Here is a 19,628-nt window from a genome sequence, read left to right as displayed (position 1 = left end):
CGAGGGAGCGTTCAGCCTGACAGATACTGAGGCCTGGGGACCATGTGCAATCTGCTGCCCAGGTGTGGCAGGAGCTGTCCCCTGGCATAGCCTGTGCACTATTGTGGACACGCACCTGTGGTCTCCCAAATGCTCAGACTCTGCTTTCCAGACTTTTCGGTCGCTCTGCACCATTCGGATGCGCGTCCCACTTACAGGGTCGAGCTGCAGCAAGAAGCCCAGCTCACAGGTCGCAGAGATCCTAGCCGTGGGTGGTGTTTGCACCCGGGTGGCGGGTCCTGGCTGCAGTTCCTCGCTGCGGGGCTACGGGAAGCACTCAGCTGACCTGGGGGCGGGTCCGAGCTCGGGGCGGGGACAAGGCGGCTTGGCCTTGGCAAGGCTTGGGCCACACTGCCGGGTTCCTGCTGCGAGCGGTCGGCATGCATCTCCACCTGCTCTTGCTGTTGGCGCTGTTTCCGGCAGGCTGCGTGGTGGCAGGTCCCAGCTACAGCCTGAGAGGGAGCTGGCGGGTGAGCAACGGGAATGGCTCCCTGGAGCTGCCGGCGACTGTCCCCGGCTATGTGCACAGCGCTCTGCACCAGCGCGGGCTGATCCAGGTAGGGCGCTCAGCCACCCCTCCATGCGGTCTATGCAGCTGTGGGCATCTGGGGAAATGTCCTGGCTGTGGGGGTTCAGGCCAGTTGTGGCTATTGACCCTCCCTCGCTGGGTCATCAGTGACCCTGGGAGGCGGAAGTTGTCTATATGGAAAAAAAAAAACCACAACAGTATGTCTGCTGCTACTTAATGTGGTGATTCTCTGCTCAAGCATTTCATAAGAGGACCTACCTTTCTCCCCGTGGACAGGGTTACTCTGTTGCAATCATCTGGATGCTTGTAGGAGCTCTTAGTTAATCAAAGTTCACGGACCGGAGGGTCTCCGGTTTTCTTTCTGTTTTGAAGCCTCGGGAGTCAGGTTTGAAATAAACGCAAGGGACTGGGGAGAGCACTAGTAAAGTTTGGTTGTTGGTGCTAATGAAAAGCCAAAATATTTGGGAGGGGTGTGTGTGTGCATGGGCGCGTGTACGTGTGTGTATGTCTATGTGTGTGTGTGTGTGTATGTGTGTGTATAAAACCCAGAGCCATGAGCATGCTAAGCACACATTGTACCACCGAACTACATCCCAGTCCTAAAGCCTAAATAACGTGATGTTTTTTTTTTTAAATGAGAGTCTGTCATCCAACAGTGTAGTAGGTTTCTTGATGACAGTTTCATGTAAGTCCACCATGTTCTCTGCGAATATTCACTTTTTACTGTGTCTTGCCACCATGTGATCCCTCCCTAGTTCAAGGAGTTCCTTTCCATTCCGGTGTCCTATATACATACAGTCATGGTCATGCATACATATATTTACATCTAGAGTCAACATGAGTGAAAACATGTTGTCTTCTTTCTGAGTCTGATTTATCTTACCTAACTTGATTATTTCTATTTCCATTCTCGTGTAGTTTTCTTTGTTATTGTTGCTGTTGTATTGTTTTTTGTTTTTGTTTTGCATTTTTTTTTATACCAGATTCAATTGTCTTTGTTATTCATACTTTCTTTCTTCTGGCTTTTCTAGACAGGGTCTCAGGTAGTTCAGGCCGGCCTTGAACTCCCAATGTAACTGAGGAATGCCTTGAACTCCTGATCCTCCTGCCTCCTCCTTCCATGTGCTGGAGATACAAGTGTTCACCCCCATGCACAGCCTAATCACAGTTTTCCTTCTGGATAGTGTGTGTGTGTGTGTGTGTGTGCGCGCGCGCGCTGCGCGCGCGCACGTGCATGTACACATGCACGCGTGAGAAAGAGAGACAGACAGAGACAGAGAGAGATTTTCTTTATCCATTTGTCTGTTAGTGGGCACCTGGACTGATTCCATCACTTGGCTATCATGGTGCAAAAAAATGGATGTGCAGATATTTCTGCACTATGTTGCCCTAGGATTTTTCAGGAATATGAAGGCGTGGTACAGCTGGATTATAGGTTGGGCTTATTGTTAAGTGTTTTTTTGTTGTTTTGTTTTGTTTGTTTGTTTGTTTTGTTTTTTTTGGATTTGCCTTTTTTAAGACAGGGTTTCTCTGTATAGCCCTGGCTGTCCTGGAGCTCACTCTGTAGACCAGGCTGGCCTCGAACTCAGAAATCCACCTACCTCTGCCTCCCAGAGTGCTGGGATTACAGGTGTGTGCCATCACCACCTGGCTAAGTGTTTTCTTTTTTAATTGTTATGGTTTTTGAGACAGAGTATTTTGTTTTTGTTTTCATTGTTTCTTTGTTTTGTTTGTTTTTTTTTTTTTCAAGACAGAGTTTCTCTGTGTAGCCCTGGCAGGCTGGCTTCAAACTTTACAGAGATCCACCTGCCTCTGCTTTCTGAGTGTGAGGATTAAAAGCTTGAGCCACTGATACAGGTTGAGTGTCACTATTTTTAGTGATTTGAGGAACTTCCATACTGATTTGCATAGTAAGCCTGTGTGTGTGGTGCATGTATGTGTGCATGTACGTGTGTGTGTGTGTGCATGTATGTGTGCATGTACATGTGCATGTACGTGTGTATGTGTGTGTGTGTATGTGTTTATGTGTGTGTGTGTGTATGTGTGTGTGTGAGATCCAGAGGTTGAGGCTGCGTGTCATCAGTCATATTTACCTTATTAATGAGGCAGGGACTTTCCCTGAACCCTGAGTTCAGGGATTGCCTAGACTAGTTAGCTGCAGTCTCCCCTCCCCCATTACCAGGATTACAGATGGAATCTCAACTCAGGTCCTCCTCGAAGACAAGTACTTTTCCAGCTGAACCATGTCCCCAGGACCCTGCCTACCTAATTTTTAAAGCTTTCTAAGTGACCAAGCTAGCTCAGTCAGTCCACAGGGGCTCAAGGGAGGGAGTGAGAATTGAAAAAGAAAAAAAAATTATATAAAATTATAACATGACTCCAGCCAGGGCTGAGGCTGAAGCAGTCTTATTTCTCTCCAGTCTGCTTTTACATCATTCTAGGTACATCCAAAAAACATGGTCAGTTTTTAGATCAAAGAAAAAGTAATCAAGAAAAGCAGTGAACAAGATCACACAAGATAGTAATCAAGCTAAGTAGTCAGCAAAAGGATCACACAAAATAATGATTAAGTAAAGTAGGAATCAAAGCCCCACAGCTGCTGTTTCTAATATTCCTGTCTGAGCCTACTTCCTTGTCTGTGCCCAGTGACAAATGCCAAATTCCTAGAAGCTGCACCAAAACTCTCAACAGCTAAGATCTGAGTAAATTTGGGTTTCCTTTCCAGGAGCACTAGAGATCATGGCTGGTATCACACAGCAGCAGTAGCTAACAGATGAAATTGTTTGTTTTTGGTGACAAGGTTTCTCTGTATAACCCTGGCTGTTCTGGAACTCACATGGTAGACCAAGCTGGCCCCAGACTCTTAGAGATCTGCTTGTATCTGCCTTCTGTGTGCTGGTATTAAGCGCGTGTACTACCACTACTTGCTCAGAGTTGAAATTCTAACCCAGGCTGGACTTGACCCCTTAGCCTAGAATCAGTACTAATTGGTAGAATTAGGGCATTTTGACAATCTCTCTTTCTTGCTTTCTTTTTTCTTTTCTTTTCTTTTCTTTCCTTTCCTTTCCTTTCCTTCCTTCCTTTCTTTCTTTTCTTCTTTCTTTCTTTCTTTCTTTCTTTCTTTCTTTCTTTCTTTCTTTCTTTCTTTCTTTCTTTCTTTCTTTCTTTCTTTCTTCTTTGGTTTTTTTCGAGACAGGGTTTCTCTGTGTAGCCCTGGTTGTCCTGGAACTCACTTTGTAGACCAGGCTGGACTCGAACTCAGAAATCCACCTGCCTCTGCCTCCCAAGTGCTGGGATTAAAGGTGTGCGCCACCACTGCCCGGTTCTTTCTTTCTTTCTTTCTTTCTTTCTTTCTTTCTTTCTTTCTTTCTTTCTTTCTTTCTTTCTCCCTTCCTTCCTTCCTTTCTTTCTTTTCCTCTTCCTTCCTTCCTTCCTTTCTTCCTTCCTTCCTTCCTTTCCCACTTTCTCTTTCCCTCTTCCTTCCTTTCTTCCTTTCTTCCTTCCTTCCTTTCTTTCCCTCTTTCTTTCTTTCTTTCTTTCTTTCTTTCTTTCTTCCTTCCTTCCTTCCTTTCTTTCTTTCCCTCTTCCTTCCTTCCTTCCTTTTTTTCTTTCCCTCTTCCTTCCTTCCTTCCTTCCTTCCTTCCTTCCTTCCTTCCTTCCTTTCTTTCCCTCTTTCTTTCCCTCTTTCTTTCCCTCTTTCTTTCTTTCCCTCTTTCTTCCTTTCTTCCTTCCTTTCTTCTTTCTTTCCCTCTTTCTTTCTTTCTTTCTTTCTTTCTTTCTTTCTTTCTTTCTTTCTTTCTTTCTTTCTTTTCTTTCTTTCTTGACTTGAGGCAGTGTCTCATAAAGTTGCCCAGGCTGGTCCTGAATTGATGGGGTAGCCCAGGGTAGCCTATAACTTGAACAAAGGGGCAGGGAGATAGGAGAGGGAAGAAAAGGAAGTGGGGGGAGGGACAGGGGAAAAAAGGAAGAAAGACTTGGGGGGGAAGGGGAAAGAAACGTCTAAAACAAATCATTTGAAGGAAATGTCAGAATGAAACCTCATTCTTTGTATGCAAACAACAAACATACAAAGTAGAACCCATGTGCATGTGGCAGGCCACAGATTACTGTGATCTGCAGAGTCTCATTTTGCCTCCTTTTACTAGTTAAGTTAAGCCAACGTGAAACCGTAACCTGAGTAAATCAGATTATTGTCCTGTACTATCAGGCTACATACAAAAAAAAGAAGGAAGGAAGGAAGGGAGAAAGAAAGAGAACAAAAAAGAAAAGAAAAGAAAAAAGAAAAGAAGGTTTACTTTTTGACTGTGGACGTTTGCTTGGGTTGTGAAGTAACTACCAAATGCTTCTTCATGGGAGTAATTGAAAAGGCCTTGTAACCTCTTCACAGATTCTTAGAAACGCAAAGTTCAGCTGGGCAGTGGTGACACACGCCTGTAATCCCAGCACTCTGGGAGGCAGAGGCAGGTAGATTTCTGAGTTTGAGGCCAGCCTGGTCTATAGAGTGAGTTCCAGGACAGCCAGGGCTACACAGAGAAACCCTGTCTCGGGAAAAACAAAAAACAAACAAACAAAAAAAAGAAATGCAAAGTTCAAATAAAGAGGGTTGGAGTCCTTGGTGGTAGTCCTTTGGAAGAGAGACGATTAGTGAATCGGGAAAGACTCCACCCATTGAGTAAGGTGACATTGCTGCCTGTGTTTCTATAGCATCCCCACTTTTACTGTTGACCTTGAGAAACAGTCTATTGTTTGGCACAGACACTGGGCCAGATATGAATTTGAGACCTCTCTTGGGAAAGCCATATATTTATTTATCCATTTACCTAATTAATTACCCTGTATTTAGTTGGTTCCTCTGATTGTAGTATGCTCGGTTCTAAGTGCTTGGACTCCAACAGTAAAGGAAAGAAGTTTTGCTCCAGTGAACATTCTAGAGAGCTGGTAGTCAGCTACCAAGCTAATAAATTACAATACACGGGGCGCCCTGAAGGGAAAAGTCAGCAGGTAAAGGGAAGAGAACTCTGGGAACACTGCTTTGGTTTTTGTTGTTGTTGTTGTTTTGGATTTGTTTTTTTTTTTTTTTGTTTTTGTTTTTGTTTTTTGAGACAGGGTTTCTCTGTATAGCCTTGGCTGTCCTGGAACTCACTCTGTAGACCAGGCTGGCCTTAAACTCAGAAATCCGCCTGCCTCTGCCTCCCAGAGTACTGGGATTACAGGCGTGTGCCACCACAGCCTGGTGACTTGCTTTGTTTTAAAGGCCATTTTAATATGGACTTTTCTGCTCAGAGAACTCTTCCACTGTAAAGCAAACATACATCTTTAACCAAGTAGAGAAAGGGCAGGAGTGAGCCAGAAGAAACCCTGACCTTCCTCACAGGTCCCATTAATGGTAAGCAGGACAGAGGACCGGGAGGCTATAAGCCCTGCAGGAAGTTGAGTTCACTGGTCAACCAAGGTATAGGAGCAAGTGGAACAGTTTGTCTTCATTCTCTACATGATGAGATCCTGTTGAGAGTTTTGGCTTGGAGAAGCATGGTTCTTGTGGTGGACTGAATAGGAATGGCTCCCATAGATTCTTGTGTTCGAAGGCTTGGCCATAAGGAGTGGCACTATTAGGACGCGTGTTCTCGTTGGAGCAGATGTGGCCTTGCTGAAGGAAACATGTTATAATGGAAGCTGTCTTCTATGCTCAAGCTACGGCCAATGTGGCACAGTCTCCTGATGCCTGGAGATCAAGATGTAGACCTCTCAGCTCTTTCTCCAGCACCACGCCTGCCTGTGTGGCACCATGCGCCCTGCCGTGGTGATAATGGCCTAAAACTCTGAACCTGGAAGCCAGCCCCAATGAAAGGTTTTCCTTTATAAGAGTTGCCTTGGTCATGGTGTCTCTTCACAGCAGTAAGACCCTATGGAAGACAGCTCCCCAGGGTGGTTTTACTGTGTAAATCATCACTCTCCAGACTGCTGTACACGAGAGAAGCATGGAGTCCGCTATGGTCTTGGGGCCTGGAGATTTCTGTATTGGAACAAGGAAATGAGGAGAGGAATTTTGTGGTTTGTTTCTTTTCCATGTTTCTTTTTGGTGTGTGTGTGTGTGTGTCTGTGTGTCTGTGTGTATGCATGTGTGTGTCTGTGTGTCTACGTATCTGCAGACTCACAGTCTGTACAGCTGTGGAGGTCAGAGAACCACTTGTAGAAATGGGTCTTCTTCTTCCCACAGGAATCCCAGGGACCAAGCTCTGGAGGTCAGGCTCAGCAGCCAGGACCTTAGTTTCTTCACCGAGTCACCTTGCTGGCCCTCGCTGTTTTGTTTTTCCAAACAGGGTTTCACTCCCGGAGCCCAGGTGAGCCTCTTGCTTTAGGCTCTCTAGTGCTGGGATTCCAGGTGTGTGCCATTACACCTGACTCAAAGGATTGTGGGTGGACATGTTACATGTGTAGAGCCAGCAATTGGGTTTGTTTACAGACTGGATGTGAGCAGTAGGACCAAGAGGAGCCTCACAGGGCACCAGGCATTTCTGCCCAAGCCAGTGGCCAAATGGGACTTGGATTCACAGAGAGGCTCTGTGGCCAACCTTGGCTGTCTCACAGCTGACTGACCGAGGTGCCTGTATAGAATCTCCAACCCCTAGGTGTACAGGAGTAAAGGAACTTTTTCTAATTTTTATCTAACTAAGGACTGATGGGGTTGGCTGAGCTTGGTTCTCTGCAGGTTCTAGGAGGGAACTTGAGCTGTCGGGCTAGCACAGCCAGTGCCTTTGCCCACTGAGCCATTTCCCAGACCCAATGCCATTCTTTTTTTTTTTTTTTTTTTTTGCCTGTCTCCTAGATCACCACTTTCTTTCTTCAGAAACAGCTACAATGAACATCTTCTTGTGAATTCTTATTCGTGTCTGTCTACCCTTCCCGCAAACGATAACGTTCCATGACCATTATTTTATACTAACCTGTAATTTGATAACTCTTAGAAAGCTTTTCAGATTTCTATGCATGTAGAAATGCTAGCTGTCATGACAGGATGCTAGCTTTGTGTTGAGAACAGCTCTGAGAATTTTTACCTCCTGAGTCTTTGTGATCCTGAGAAACAATCACCTTTATCTCAGAGTGGGACGGGTGTGTGTGTGTGTGTGTGTGTGTAAGTGGCAATATTGGGGGTGGGGACAGTCAGGACTGAACAGATAGATGATTTCTTTCTAAGAAAAGTGTATTACATTTTGAGATATTGCAGTGGTGTGGATGATGTATCATGGGGCACCTATGGAAGTCAGAGGACAGCTTGAAGGAGTCGGTTCTCTCCTTCCACCATGAGGTCCTGAGAATGGAACTCAGGGCATCAGGCTCTGTGGGAAGTGTCTTTATTCACTGAGCCTTCTTACTGGCTCTGAGCGTCTGTTTTCTGCCCTTCACCTTTCCACAGGCAGTCTGGTTAAGCTAGGAGTCAGAGCATTAGAGACTGTGTCTTCCACCTGTTGGCTTTATTCACCTGACCTCAGAAGCAGCAGCGGCCTCTGGGATTCTTCAGGGGCCCAGCACAGTCCAACTCTGACCCTTCCAAACCCTTCATGAGCACCAGCCTCAGAATCCACTGTTGCCCTACAGCCAGGGGTCTACACCCTTACACCCATGTCTCCTGTAGTCCCTTGAGGAAGAATCCTTGGCATATAGTGGTGGGCTAAGGAAATCCTTGGTGATATTTTCCCTGTTCAGTTGAACTCACTTTGATTAGAAAAAGAAATAACAGGTCTCTTTGAATTGCAATTGCTTTTTCTGTGGTCAATGGAAGCAGCATTAACAAACAGAAAGATTTAAACAAAACAAACCAGTGTTCAGACTGACTCATGGGCTATACCCATGCACCCTTGGGTAAAGGTATGTAAGTAAAGATCCTTGAGGTAAGAACTATAGGTAAAGATGACAGTTGATAATGGAGCAGCTGAACTTTGGAGACCACAGAGCTTTCTGAATAGACATTGTCAGTACCTTCATGTGGCTTACATTAACTTAGCAGCCCTTTGACACTTATTATAGAGTACTCAGCACATCACATAAAAGGTTACATGCACATGTGTATTTGTGATTTTAAGTACCTATTAATTATGTTTCTTTGAGACAGGGTTTCTCTGTATAACCCTGGCTGTCCTGGAACTCACTCTGTAGATCAGACTCAAATGCACAGAGATCCACCTTCTTCTGCCTCCTGAGTGCTGGCATTAAAGATGTGGGCCACCACCACCAGGCTTCAGTGTCCTTTTAAATGTCTCTGTGTATGCTGCCTCTGTGTGTGGTGCCCATAGAAGCCAGAAGAGAACACTGGATCCCCTGGAGCTGGAGTTACATGTGATTGTGAGCTGCCAGATGTGGGTGCCGGGGACCAAACTTGGGTGGGTCCTCTGCAAGAGCAGCAAGTGCTCTTAACCCCTGAGCCATCTCTCCAGGCCCTGGGATTTATGATTTTTAAATCCTAATAATCGAGTGCTTGTGAGTCCACACTTCTCTCTGAGGTCACCTGCCCACGTCCCATTGGCTTTGCGGCACTGTAACAAATACTTGAACTATTTACCTTGGAAACACGGAAGGCTCATTTGGTTCCTGACTTTGTAGGTCTCAGTTTGGCTCACTTGGCTTTGCTGATTTTGGCCTGTGGTGGCACATGGCGTGTCGTGTGTGTGTGTGTGTGTGTGTGTGTGTGTGTGTAGGCAGGCTTCGAGTTCCTCTCTCTCTCTTCCTCTCTCTCTCTTCTTCTCTCTCCCCTTCTCTCCCTCTGACAGTGTTTTGCTATCTAGTCCAAGCTGCTCTTGAACTCATTATGTAGCTCTGCCTGGCCTTTACTCATGGCAATCCTCCTGCTTTAGCTTCTCTAGTGCCAGGATTATAGAGATGTACCACCACACCCAGCTTTGATTTTTGTCATTTTTTGTTTTTTGTTTTTTTAAAGTAGAATCTCACTCTGCAGTTCAGGCTGGCCTGGAGCTCACCGTGTAACCCTGAGCTTTGCTGTGATCTTCCTGCCTCGGCTTCCTAGGTGCTGAGATTACAGACGTGGCTTGAGCCTGTAAGTATGATAAATAGGAGTGACAGACGACTTACTCAGGCACACGTTGTGTGTGGCGAGGTTATCTCGTGATTCTCAATGTACACTGACGCTGGAATGATCAGTGGTGTCCCTGGCACTACCTAAGTACTGGGTCATGAGTAAGCACGCCAGACTTCCTGGGGTGAGTCACTGCTCCACTGGCTAACAGCTGTTTGACTTTGAGCCTTAGATTCTGTGTTAGCGAATGCTAATAAGACCTGCCCAGCATGGTCACAGGCAGTGTCTTCTAGCTACTATTACCATTGCTGAAAATTCCATCTGGCACAGAAGCGTAAGGCCTTAGAAACCCCACCTTTGGCTTTTAGGTTTCTTCCGCTATCCGTCGATACTCAGCAGTACATATTTGATCCTGTAGGTATGAGTCCTCTACCTTAAAGACTGGACTCCAGGGCTTGTTTAGCAATCAGTCGCTTGCCTGACTCTATGAGTCAAGAAAAAGGTGACCCTAGCTGGGCCGTGATAGCGCACGCCTGTAATCCCAGCACTTGGGAGGCAGAGGCAGGTGGATTTCTGAGTTTGAAGCCAGCCTGGTCTACAGAGTGAGTTCCAGGACAGCCAGGGCTACACTGACTACACAGGACTACACCCTGCCTCGAAAAACAAAAAACAAAACAAAATAAAAACAACAACAACAAAAGAACCAAAAGTGATTTTCCTTACTATTTTATTTTAGCATATGGGCCCATTTGGTGCGTTTGTAAGGGGAGATTTAAGTCTGTACTCTAAATGCACATTTTTAAGTCTTTCTTGCTTCATTAAAGTTTTAAATTGCACACTTATTTGTTCATTTTGTGTGAATGTGTCTGGGTATGTGTGGGCATGTGGGCATCATGGTGACTGTGTGGAGGTCAGAGGGCATTTGTGGGAGTTGACAGTCTCCTGCCACCATGTGAGTTCTGGGGGATGGGACTCAGGTGGCCTGGTTTGACAGCAGGCTCCTTTACCAGCTGAGCTATCTCACTGCCCAGCTGAGCTATCTCACTGCCCAGCTGAGCTATCTCACTGCCCAGCTGAGCCATCTCACTGCCTGGATTCTTTGCTTTTTTGTTTGTTTGTTTTATTTTTTATTTTTTGGAAGGTTCTAAGTTTTATTACTGGACAAACACCCTAATTTAAGACACAAGCAAATCTCCAGGTTAAAAATGTTGAACTCCATCTGGTAGGACTGACCGATGATCACAGTTCAGTATAAACGCTCAGTCTTGCATGGCGTGACTCCTTACAGACCCAGCTTCGTTCTCCTCCAGTGTCTTCTCTTAGAGGTGTACCTGATTTTGTTACCAGTTTTCATCCAGATCCATTGAGGAATAGGACGGTTTTGACTTTATTTCTTGGCCAGGAATCGCTTGATTCTGAAAGTCTTGTGAGACTACTTGTCAGGGGTAGCGCGCACCATGGCGGAGGAAAGGCCTGTTTGTTGGTTTTAAACTAGCAGACAAACTAACAGGTTTTCTGCGGCTTGTTCTAGCATGCTTAGCTTGGGCATTTCTTCCTCTCCTTCCCCCGCTTGTTATATCCCATGTATTCACATGTATATTCCATGTATTCACATGAATATCCCATGTATTCACATGTATATCCCATGCATTCACATGTATACCATGCATTCACATATATTCTTTACTCTCCCACCCCCTTCCCTGAAGTCTCTTTCCCCTCATGGCCCCTTACCAGTTTCCTGGCTTCTTCTTCTTTTTTTTTCTTTTCTTTTTTGACTTTTTGTGGCAGGGTTTCTCTGTGTAGCCCTGGCTGTCCTGGAACTCACTCTGTAGACCAGGCTGGCCTCGAACTCAGAAATCTGCCTGCTTCTGCCTCCCAAGTGCTGGAATTAAAGGCATGTGCCACCACCGCCTGGCAGTTTCCTGGCTTCTATACACTTTCTCCCTCATGCATACACATATGTAAACATCAGGCACTAGGATCTGCATGTGAGAGAAAACTTTCTGAGCCTAGTTTACCTCACCTGACGTAGTATTTACCAGTCCCATCCATTTCGCTGCAAGTTTAATTTTTCTTGACAGTTGAACAGAATTCTGTTGTGTATATGGACCACATTATCAATCCTCTGCTGATTGACGTCTAGGCTGATTTAATCTCTTTGATATTGTGAATTAAGTGGCAATCACCCGGGTCAGCTATGTTTAGCCTTCTGAGAAGATGCCACAGTGGTTCCCCAGAGCCGCACCAGCTCACACGCTCATCGTCTTTCTTCCACAATAGCTATACTGATGATGTTTTAAAATTAATTTTTAAAATTTTAAAAATTTAGTTATTCAGAGAGGGGGCTAGAGGAGAGAGAGAGAGAGAGAGAGAGAGAGAGGGAGAGGGAGGGGGAGAGAGAGAGAGAGAGAGAGAGAGAGAGAGAGAGAGAGAGAGAGAGAGAGAGAGAGAAAGGTGAGTTTGTACACATATGTATGCCTAACCATGCCATGGCTGTGTCAGAGTCAGAGGTCAGTTCTCCTCCCACTGTGGATTCTGGGAATTGGCCTTAGGTTTTTCAGTTTGAGCAGTCAAGGTTTTTCCACATACTGAGCCATCTTACCTCAAAGTACCTTTTCATTTATATCTCCATGATTACTAAGGTTAAGCACTTCTAAAAAATACATTGTTAGCTGTTCATATTCTTCTTTTGAGAACTCATTGGCAACTGAAAGTTTGGGTTTTTCTGTCTAATTTTTGTAGTTCTTTATATATTCAGCTATTAATCCCCCTCTGAAGTATAGAGCTGACAAAGGTTTTCCTCTGTTCTGTCTGCCGTCTGCTCACTCTCTGCCATGCTGTGCATATGTCTTTTAATTTATATAGTACTGTTTGTCAAGGACGAATTGGGTAACACCAGGTTCCTCGCAGGAGTTCAAGCAGAGAGATCTTTATAGTAGGACCAAGAACCTGATAGACAGTGATTTATTTTGGAATTACAGCTTGTGAGAGTGGAGTCTGTGGGTCGGGGGCAGGGCAGGCACGGCAGCAGCTGTGGGGCGGGAGTGTGCATCTGAGCGGCCTCTCACGTGGCCTGTCCAGGACCCAGAGAGCAGGGAACATGGCTGCTCATTGTCTTTCTCCTTTGCCTCATTTTATTCAGGCTGGAAACCTAAAGCGTGGTGTGGTGCTGTTCACAGCCAGAGTGGCTCTTCCCTTATAAACCCACCCTGTTTGGGGTCTCTCTCACAGCGTGTTTAACTAATGTCATAAGTGGTTCATAGTTTAATCAAGTTGGCAATCAAAATTCACCATTATTGCACTGACTCAGGTAGTCTAGAATCTTCTACCTTTAGGAAAAACTCACCTATTTGGGTATCTCTCTGTGCCCCTAGGCTTATTTGATTACATGTGAGTGATTGTCTGGTCTGTTCAGACTCCACCCAGAACAATGACCTTCCTAATTTTTCTGGATATAATAATTTTGATTTACTCACTGAGAACACATTTTGCTCAGATCCATTCCCCCGAGATACTCCCCCCTGCACATCCTTGTCCCAACTTCATCTCTTTCTCCTCTTTGGTAAATAACCCACAGAGTCCAGTTACTGCTGCTTGTACATCGTTAAGTGTGGGACACCCACTGTAGTCACACCACAAAAGAAAAATGACTCTTTTTTCTCCCAGAGGTCATTAACTACCGCTAGCTCTTCAGCTGGCCCTAGGACTTTGTGTAGTCCTCCCTAATCCATGCTTGACGTTTGACCAGCAGGATCATGTTTGGGTCCGATGCAGGTTTCCATAACTACAGAGAGTTCATGAGTATGATGGTATGGCATGCCCAGAAGACAGCATTTCATAGCCCTCCATTCTTTCTGAAATGATTCTTGATCCTTGGAGGATGGGGGCTGGGGGGGAAGAGGAGGAGGAGGAAGATAATTGTGGTTGTTTGATTTAGAGTCATCGCCATAGGCTCACATGTTTGAATGCTTGGTCCCCAGTTTGTGGAACTGTTTGAGAAGGATTAGGAGGCGTGGCCTTGTTGGATAAGGTGGGCCAGTGGAGGTGGCTTCAAGGTTATAAAAGCCCACTCCACTCCTAGTGCCTCTTACTCTCTGCCGCATGCTAGGCAGACATTGATTGACTCCTGTAGAGCAGGCATAAGAACTCAGGCAGAAAAGTAGCTGGTTGTCTTCATAACTGTCAAGCCGCCTTTGCACCATGGAGCTATCTAGATAGGCCTAGGGCTATGGTCCATGTGCTACATTTGCCATAAGGTAACTATGAGTGTAGCCTAACACAGAAGAGAAAATTTTACTTAAAACATGGAATCATTTTTATGTGACTTATTTATTTATAATTTGATTGCACAGGTTTATTTTTGTTTGTTTGGGGTTTTTTTTTGTTGTTGTTGTTCTTTTGGAATATATTCCTTCCCCCCCCCCCCCCCCCCCCCCCCAAGGCAGGGTTTCTCTGTGTAGCCCTGGCTGTCCTGGAACTCACTCTGTAGACCAGGCTGGCCTAGAACTCAGAAATCCACCTGCCTCTGCCTCCCAAGTGCTGGGATTAAAGGCATGTGCCACCACTGCCCGGCTGGATATATTCTTTATTTGCATTTCAAATGTTTTTCCCTTTCCAGGACTCCCCTTATGAAACCTCCAATCCCATCCTTCCCCTGCCTCTCTGAGAGGCACCCCCACCCACCTACTCCCATCTTCCCACCCTGGAATTCTCCTACACTGGCATTCTCCTACATTCTCCCAAGGGCCTCTCCTCCCACTGGTGCCGACAAGGCCATCCTCTGCCACATGTGTGGCCAGAGCCATGGGTCCCTCCATTCGTACTCTTTGGTTGGTGATTCAGTCCTCAGGAGCTCCTGGGATCTGGTTGGTTGACAGTTTCCCCTGCATGGGGCTGCAAAGCCCCTCAGCTCCTTCAGTTCTTTCTCCAGCTTCTGCACTGGGGACCCCGTGCTCAGTCCAATGGTTGTCTGAAGCCACAGTTCTTGAATGCCTACTTTGTAGATTCCAACATTGTGGCTGCAACATCAAAAGACTGAAATATCTCTGCCACCAAAAGTGGTCTTGGCTACCTGTGCCCATCCAGGTCCATCCCAGGGAAAGGATGCTGAACGACGTCGTGGTCTTTGAGTTTTAGAGTCTTCTGTCCAGATCCCTCCGAAGCTTGGGGCTTTGTGTTTCTGTTTCTCTCTGCCAGCTAGTCCACCAATGTAGCATTTTCTGTAAGCTGCACGAGTCAGTGCCAGCTCCTATTGTGGCCAGGTCTGTTCGGCTTGGTGTGCTGTCCCCAGAAACTCAGCTGCTCTCTGCCCTGTGTGTTCCGCAGTCAGGTTTTTAAGAAGAGCTTGGAACAGGGAGCTTGCAAGGTATTTATGGACACCAGAGAGCCGGGGTGTAGCCAGCAGGACTGTCACACACAGTGGTGTTGAAGACTCGCCTCTCAGGCCATTGTGGGTCGACTTTTCACTTGTTTTAGTAATTGGTTCAGGCACTGGAGATTCTGGCAAAGTCTGGACACTAAGGCCTTAGAGGGCTATATCCTGGCCCTGTGTGACATCTGCTAGTGCCTAGAATGACAAGCGCTTTCCCATTGTATTTGGACCTAAATTCTGTCACCTTTCCTACCTCGCAATAAACCTTAGAGACTAGTTTATTTATTTATTTATTTATTTATTTTTATTTTTAAAGATTGGAATAGGGCTGACAAGATGGCTCAGTGGGTAAATGTGTTTTTTCCACCAAGGCTTAGTTCAATGACCTTAGCTCAATCCTTGAGACCCACATAATGGAAGGACAGAGCCACCTCCTGCGCATTAGCCTCTGGCCTCCATACGGGAGGCACGGCACGTGTGCCCCCCTCCCCCATCAGTAAAATGAAAAAAAGTTGGAATTGTATAAATGGGAGAAATTAGTCTGTAAATTCTCTTTGTGTGGAGAAAATGCCCCTAGCATGATTGCCTTCTTGAGCTCACCTCAGAGCTTCCTGCAAGGACCCAGTGGCACAGGGATGGAGACCCAAGGCCTTGCTGCCCCAGCTAGCCCTGGGGTGCAACGTTGACACGGCTGGCTGAGCTGCCCTCACAGTTCACTAGTATTTTTCTTTCATGATATTTTTAACCATCTTGGTTTAAGTCCACAGCGCGGAGCTATAATAAACAGCCGAGTGAAGACATTTGGGCAAGTTAATAATTAGGCTTCTCTTCCAGCCTGAGTTTTTAAATACATATTCCATGTTTACTCACTGGGGCAGCTCAGAGGAAGGTAGTTGGGACTTCCACACACCATTTAACTGAGTCTCACCATTAAACACAACTTCAAATACAAATCTGTTTCGTAGCTTTGGGTCTCACAGTGTTTTCTCCCAAGGCTTATCAAACTATCCTGTGTAGGAGCAGTGTGTTGCAGATTGGAATCTTGACTGCAGTGTTCTGCCCTGGAGACTTGATGGTGCTCCTTCCTGGATGGGAACCCTGGGCAGCCACCCGGATGGTCACCGCCAGTCAAACGTGGCCATCCAGCTCTCGTTTCAGAGGATCGTGGACAACACTGGTGTTTTCTTCTACTCCAGGCGTTCCTGCTCCCGACGAAAGAACGCCCAGCTCTCCCTTAGGGGTTCTGTTGCTGTGATGAAACACCATGACCAAAGCAGCTTGGGGAGGAAAGGGTTTATTTTTTGGCTGCTCTTCCATATTACAGCTTATCATCAAAGGAAGTCAGGACTGGAACTCAAACCGGGCAGGAACCTGGAGGCCGGAGCTGATGCAGAGGCCTTGGAGGAGTGCTGCTTACTGGCTTGCTCACTGAGCCTTGCTCAGCCTGGTTTCTTATAGACCAACAGCCTTGACCCATTTCCACCCACCGTGGGCTAGGCCTTCTCCCACTAACCACTAAATAAGAAAATGCCTCACAATTTAGTCTTTTTTTTTTTTTTTTTTCCTAAGACAGGGTTTCTCTGTGTGGCCCTGGCTGTCCTGGAACTCACTCTGTAGACCAGGCTGGCCTCGAACTCAGAAATCCACCTGCCTCTGCCTCCCAAGTGCTAGGATTAAAGGCACCACTACTGCCCAGCAACACAATTTAGTATTATAGACTTGTCTTCTCCATTGAGACTCCTTCCTTTTTTGTTTGTTTGATTTTTTGAGACAGGGTCTTACCTAGTATCTCTGGCTGCCCTGGGACTCATGTGGACCAAGCTGGCCTCAAACTCTCAGAGATCCACCTGCATCCCAAGTACTCTGATTAAAGGCTTACAGCACCACACCTGGCTGAAGTGCCCTCCTTCCAGATGATTCTTTCTAGCTTGTGTCAAGTTGACATAAACTAGGCAGCACACACATCCTGAGTCACAGTCTACCGGAACGGAAGCAGACGTGTTGGGGGAATGCCACTTGACTGGTTTGCTCCTCATGTCTCTCAGAGCCTGCATTCTCAAATAAGCGGGACCACCTGCCTAGGGATAGCACCGCCCATAGTGGGCTGGGCGCGCCCACATTGATCCTTAGTCAAGACAGCACCCACAGACCTTCTAATGGCCACTCTGATAGAGGAATTGTTTTCACTTATGATCCCCTTCCTAGATATGACTAAGTTTGTGTGAGTTTATGTGTACCACCAATCTTCAGGGACCTACAGAGGCTAGTAGAGGCATTGTGTCTCCTGGAGCTGGAGATGCAGGTGCTTGTAAGCTACCCGGTGTGGGTGCTGGGAACCAAACTTGAATCCTCTGCAAGAGTACTAAGAATTATTAACTGCGCCGGGCAGTGGTGGCACACGCCTGTAATCCCAGCACTCTGGGAGGCAGAGGCAGGTGGATTTCTGAGTTCGAGGCCAGCCTGGTGTACAAAGTGAGTTCCAGGACAGTCAGGACTACACAGAGAAACCCTGTCTCGAAAAAAACAAATCCAAAAAACCAAAAAAAAAAAAAAAAAAACAAAAAACAAAAAACTGCTGAGTCTTCTTTCCAGCCCCAGTGGAATACATTTAAAAGGAAAAAAAAATATGCTACAGCTACTGATTGGCTTCGATAGCAGATCTATATACATCATTTCTCTTTGTAGTATAGTCGGGTCACTGTGCTCTCTGGGATGTCAACGGCCCAAGGACTACAAAGCTTGACTCATTGTCCTTCAAACAAATGGTTAGATTTAAATTTTGTATTTTATTTGCATTAGTGTTTAGTGTGCGCCCAGTGCGCAGGGAGGCCAGAAGAGGACATTGGATCCCTTGGAGATGGAATTGCAGATTGTTGTGAGCCACCAGGTGAATGCTGGGTATCATCTGGTTCTCTGAAAAAACAACAAGTGCTCCTGCCTGCTGGGCCGCTCTCCAGTCGGTGTTCCATTCAGCTTTTACGGGGTTGCTGGGGAATCAAACTGAGATCTTTAGCCTTTGCAACAAGTACTTTTTCTAGCCAGGCAGTGGTGGCCACGCTTTTAATCCCAGCACTTGGGAGGCAGCGGCGGGTGGAATTCTGAGTTCGAGGCCAGCCTGATCTACAGAGTGAATTCCAGGACAGCCAGGGCTACACAGAGAAACCCTGTCTAGAAAAACAAAAAACAAAAAACAAAATCCAAGTACTTTGCCTGTTGTAAGTCTTTTGTCAGCGTGTGGCCCTTGGCTGGCTGCCACACAGCATCAAGCCCACGGGCTGCAGTTTGCTAACATGGATAATACAGGATAATACAGCAAAGCGGGGTCCTTTGAGTCTGGCAGAGAGTGCACTCCCTGTGTGGTCTCTACTCAGCCCTTGTCAGTGCTCACTTAGAAAGCATCCCGAAAGTAAGTTGCTTAAGGACACCAAGGAGTGGGAGTTCTGAGAACCTTGGGCAGGAGAGGGCAGGAGATGTGCTGCCCCCTGGAGGCTCTCCGGGGTGGTGGCAGCAACGTAGCAATGAGTAAGAACTGGGCCCTGGAGAGAAAGTAGATGCGTCCCGGTGTTTTCAGATTCGATTTATGGCCAGTGCTTTGGAGGTTCTGTGTTTGGCTTAAAAGAGGCAGCCAGGGTCTCTCTGAGACCGTTCAGTGGGTGAAGGTGCTTGCTGCCAGGCGTGATGGCTGAGTTCAGCCCTCGGACTCCACACAATGGAAATGCAGAACTGATTCTCCTCCCACTGTGTCCTCTGACCCCCACTTGCGTGCTTTGGTGTGATGTCCTGCTAATTAAGGTCGAAGTCCAGATAGCCTTCGGAGCTCTCACAAAATGGTGGACTCTCTTTATCAGCAGGGCGTGTCCTTTGACCTTATCTGGAGAGTTCAAGCCCCCCCCCCCCCCCATCTGTGGAATGTCTTTGTTTAGATTACAGGTTCGGCTTCCTTTCGCTTCCTTTCTCTCGATAAGAACTGGCTCCGCAGGCACCTGAGATTCCCGGAATGCCTCTCTATGCTAATGAGTCATCTCTTTACTTTGCCCTCAGCCTGTAGTGACCTTTGCCCTTCCTGGATTTTCCTGCTCCTTTCCCCCAAACTATCTAACCATTGATTCACCCCTAAAAACGTTGGTCTGTCTCCCTAAAACTGATCCTGGAATGACTTCATTTTCCTTTGTACTGGCCATCTAAAACCCTATTCAACGACTCTGCCCCGTTCGTCCACGTCATCTGGGTCTGGCGGCTGATGACCCCAGAGAGAAGGGAGACCCATGCTGGTGCATGCATGCGCACACCCACACATAATAATATAATATATAATAAAAAATAATATAATATAATAATATAATATAATAATATAATAAAAAACAATCAACACAAAGGGAGCCGGTATCGATCTCCAGACATGTTCTGATAATGAGTATTATTTGTACCGCAGAGCTGTTTCATTTCACATAGACTGTTGGGAATTTTCTCCCACATCCTCCTCACTTTGCAGCGCTGGGCACTGATTGGCCACAGGACCTTGCACATCCCTCCACTGGGCTGTATCTGCAGCCTCTGGTCCACAGCCCACATTCTTAGTGTTAATCTGACTTTCCTAGGCCAAGAGTTCATAAATTTTTAGGTGATCAATAGCTATTGTTTGTTACCTATTTCAATGG

General features: G+C 46.3%; 1 protein-coding gene and 1 pseudogene across 1 annotated transcript in view; one reads left to right on the top strand and one right to left on the bottom strand.

Annotated features, from left to right (window-relative positions):
* The first annotated feature begins 353 nt into the window (after positions 1–353).
* The window catches only part of Manba (mannosidase beta), an 86,263-nt gene continuing 66,988 nt past the window's right edge, over positions 354–19,628 (top strand). Inside the window, exon 1 of the mRNA XM_052179181.1 lies at positions 354–596. Within this exon, the coding sequence (XP_052035141.1) occupies positions 420–596 (177 nt within the window). The 5' untranslated portion in view covers positions 354–419. The remainder of the gene's footprint in view (positions 597–19,628) is intronic.
* On the bottom strand, positions 10,871–19,542 carry LOC127682450 (60S ribosomal protein L39-like; annotated as a pseudogene).

The sequence above is a fragment of the Apodemus sylvaticus genome, chromosome 4 (genome assembly GCF_947179515.1).
Source record: "Apodemus sylvaticus chromosome 4, mApoSyl1.1, whole genome shotgun sequence".
Classification (NCBI taxonomy): Eukaryota; Metazoa; Chordata; class Mammalia; order Rodentia; family Muridae; genus Apodemus; species Apodemus sylvaticus.
Note: the sequence above shows the minus strand (reverse complement) of the source record. Positions and strands in the feature narration are given on the sequence as shown.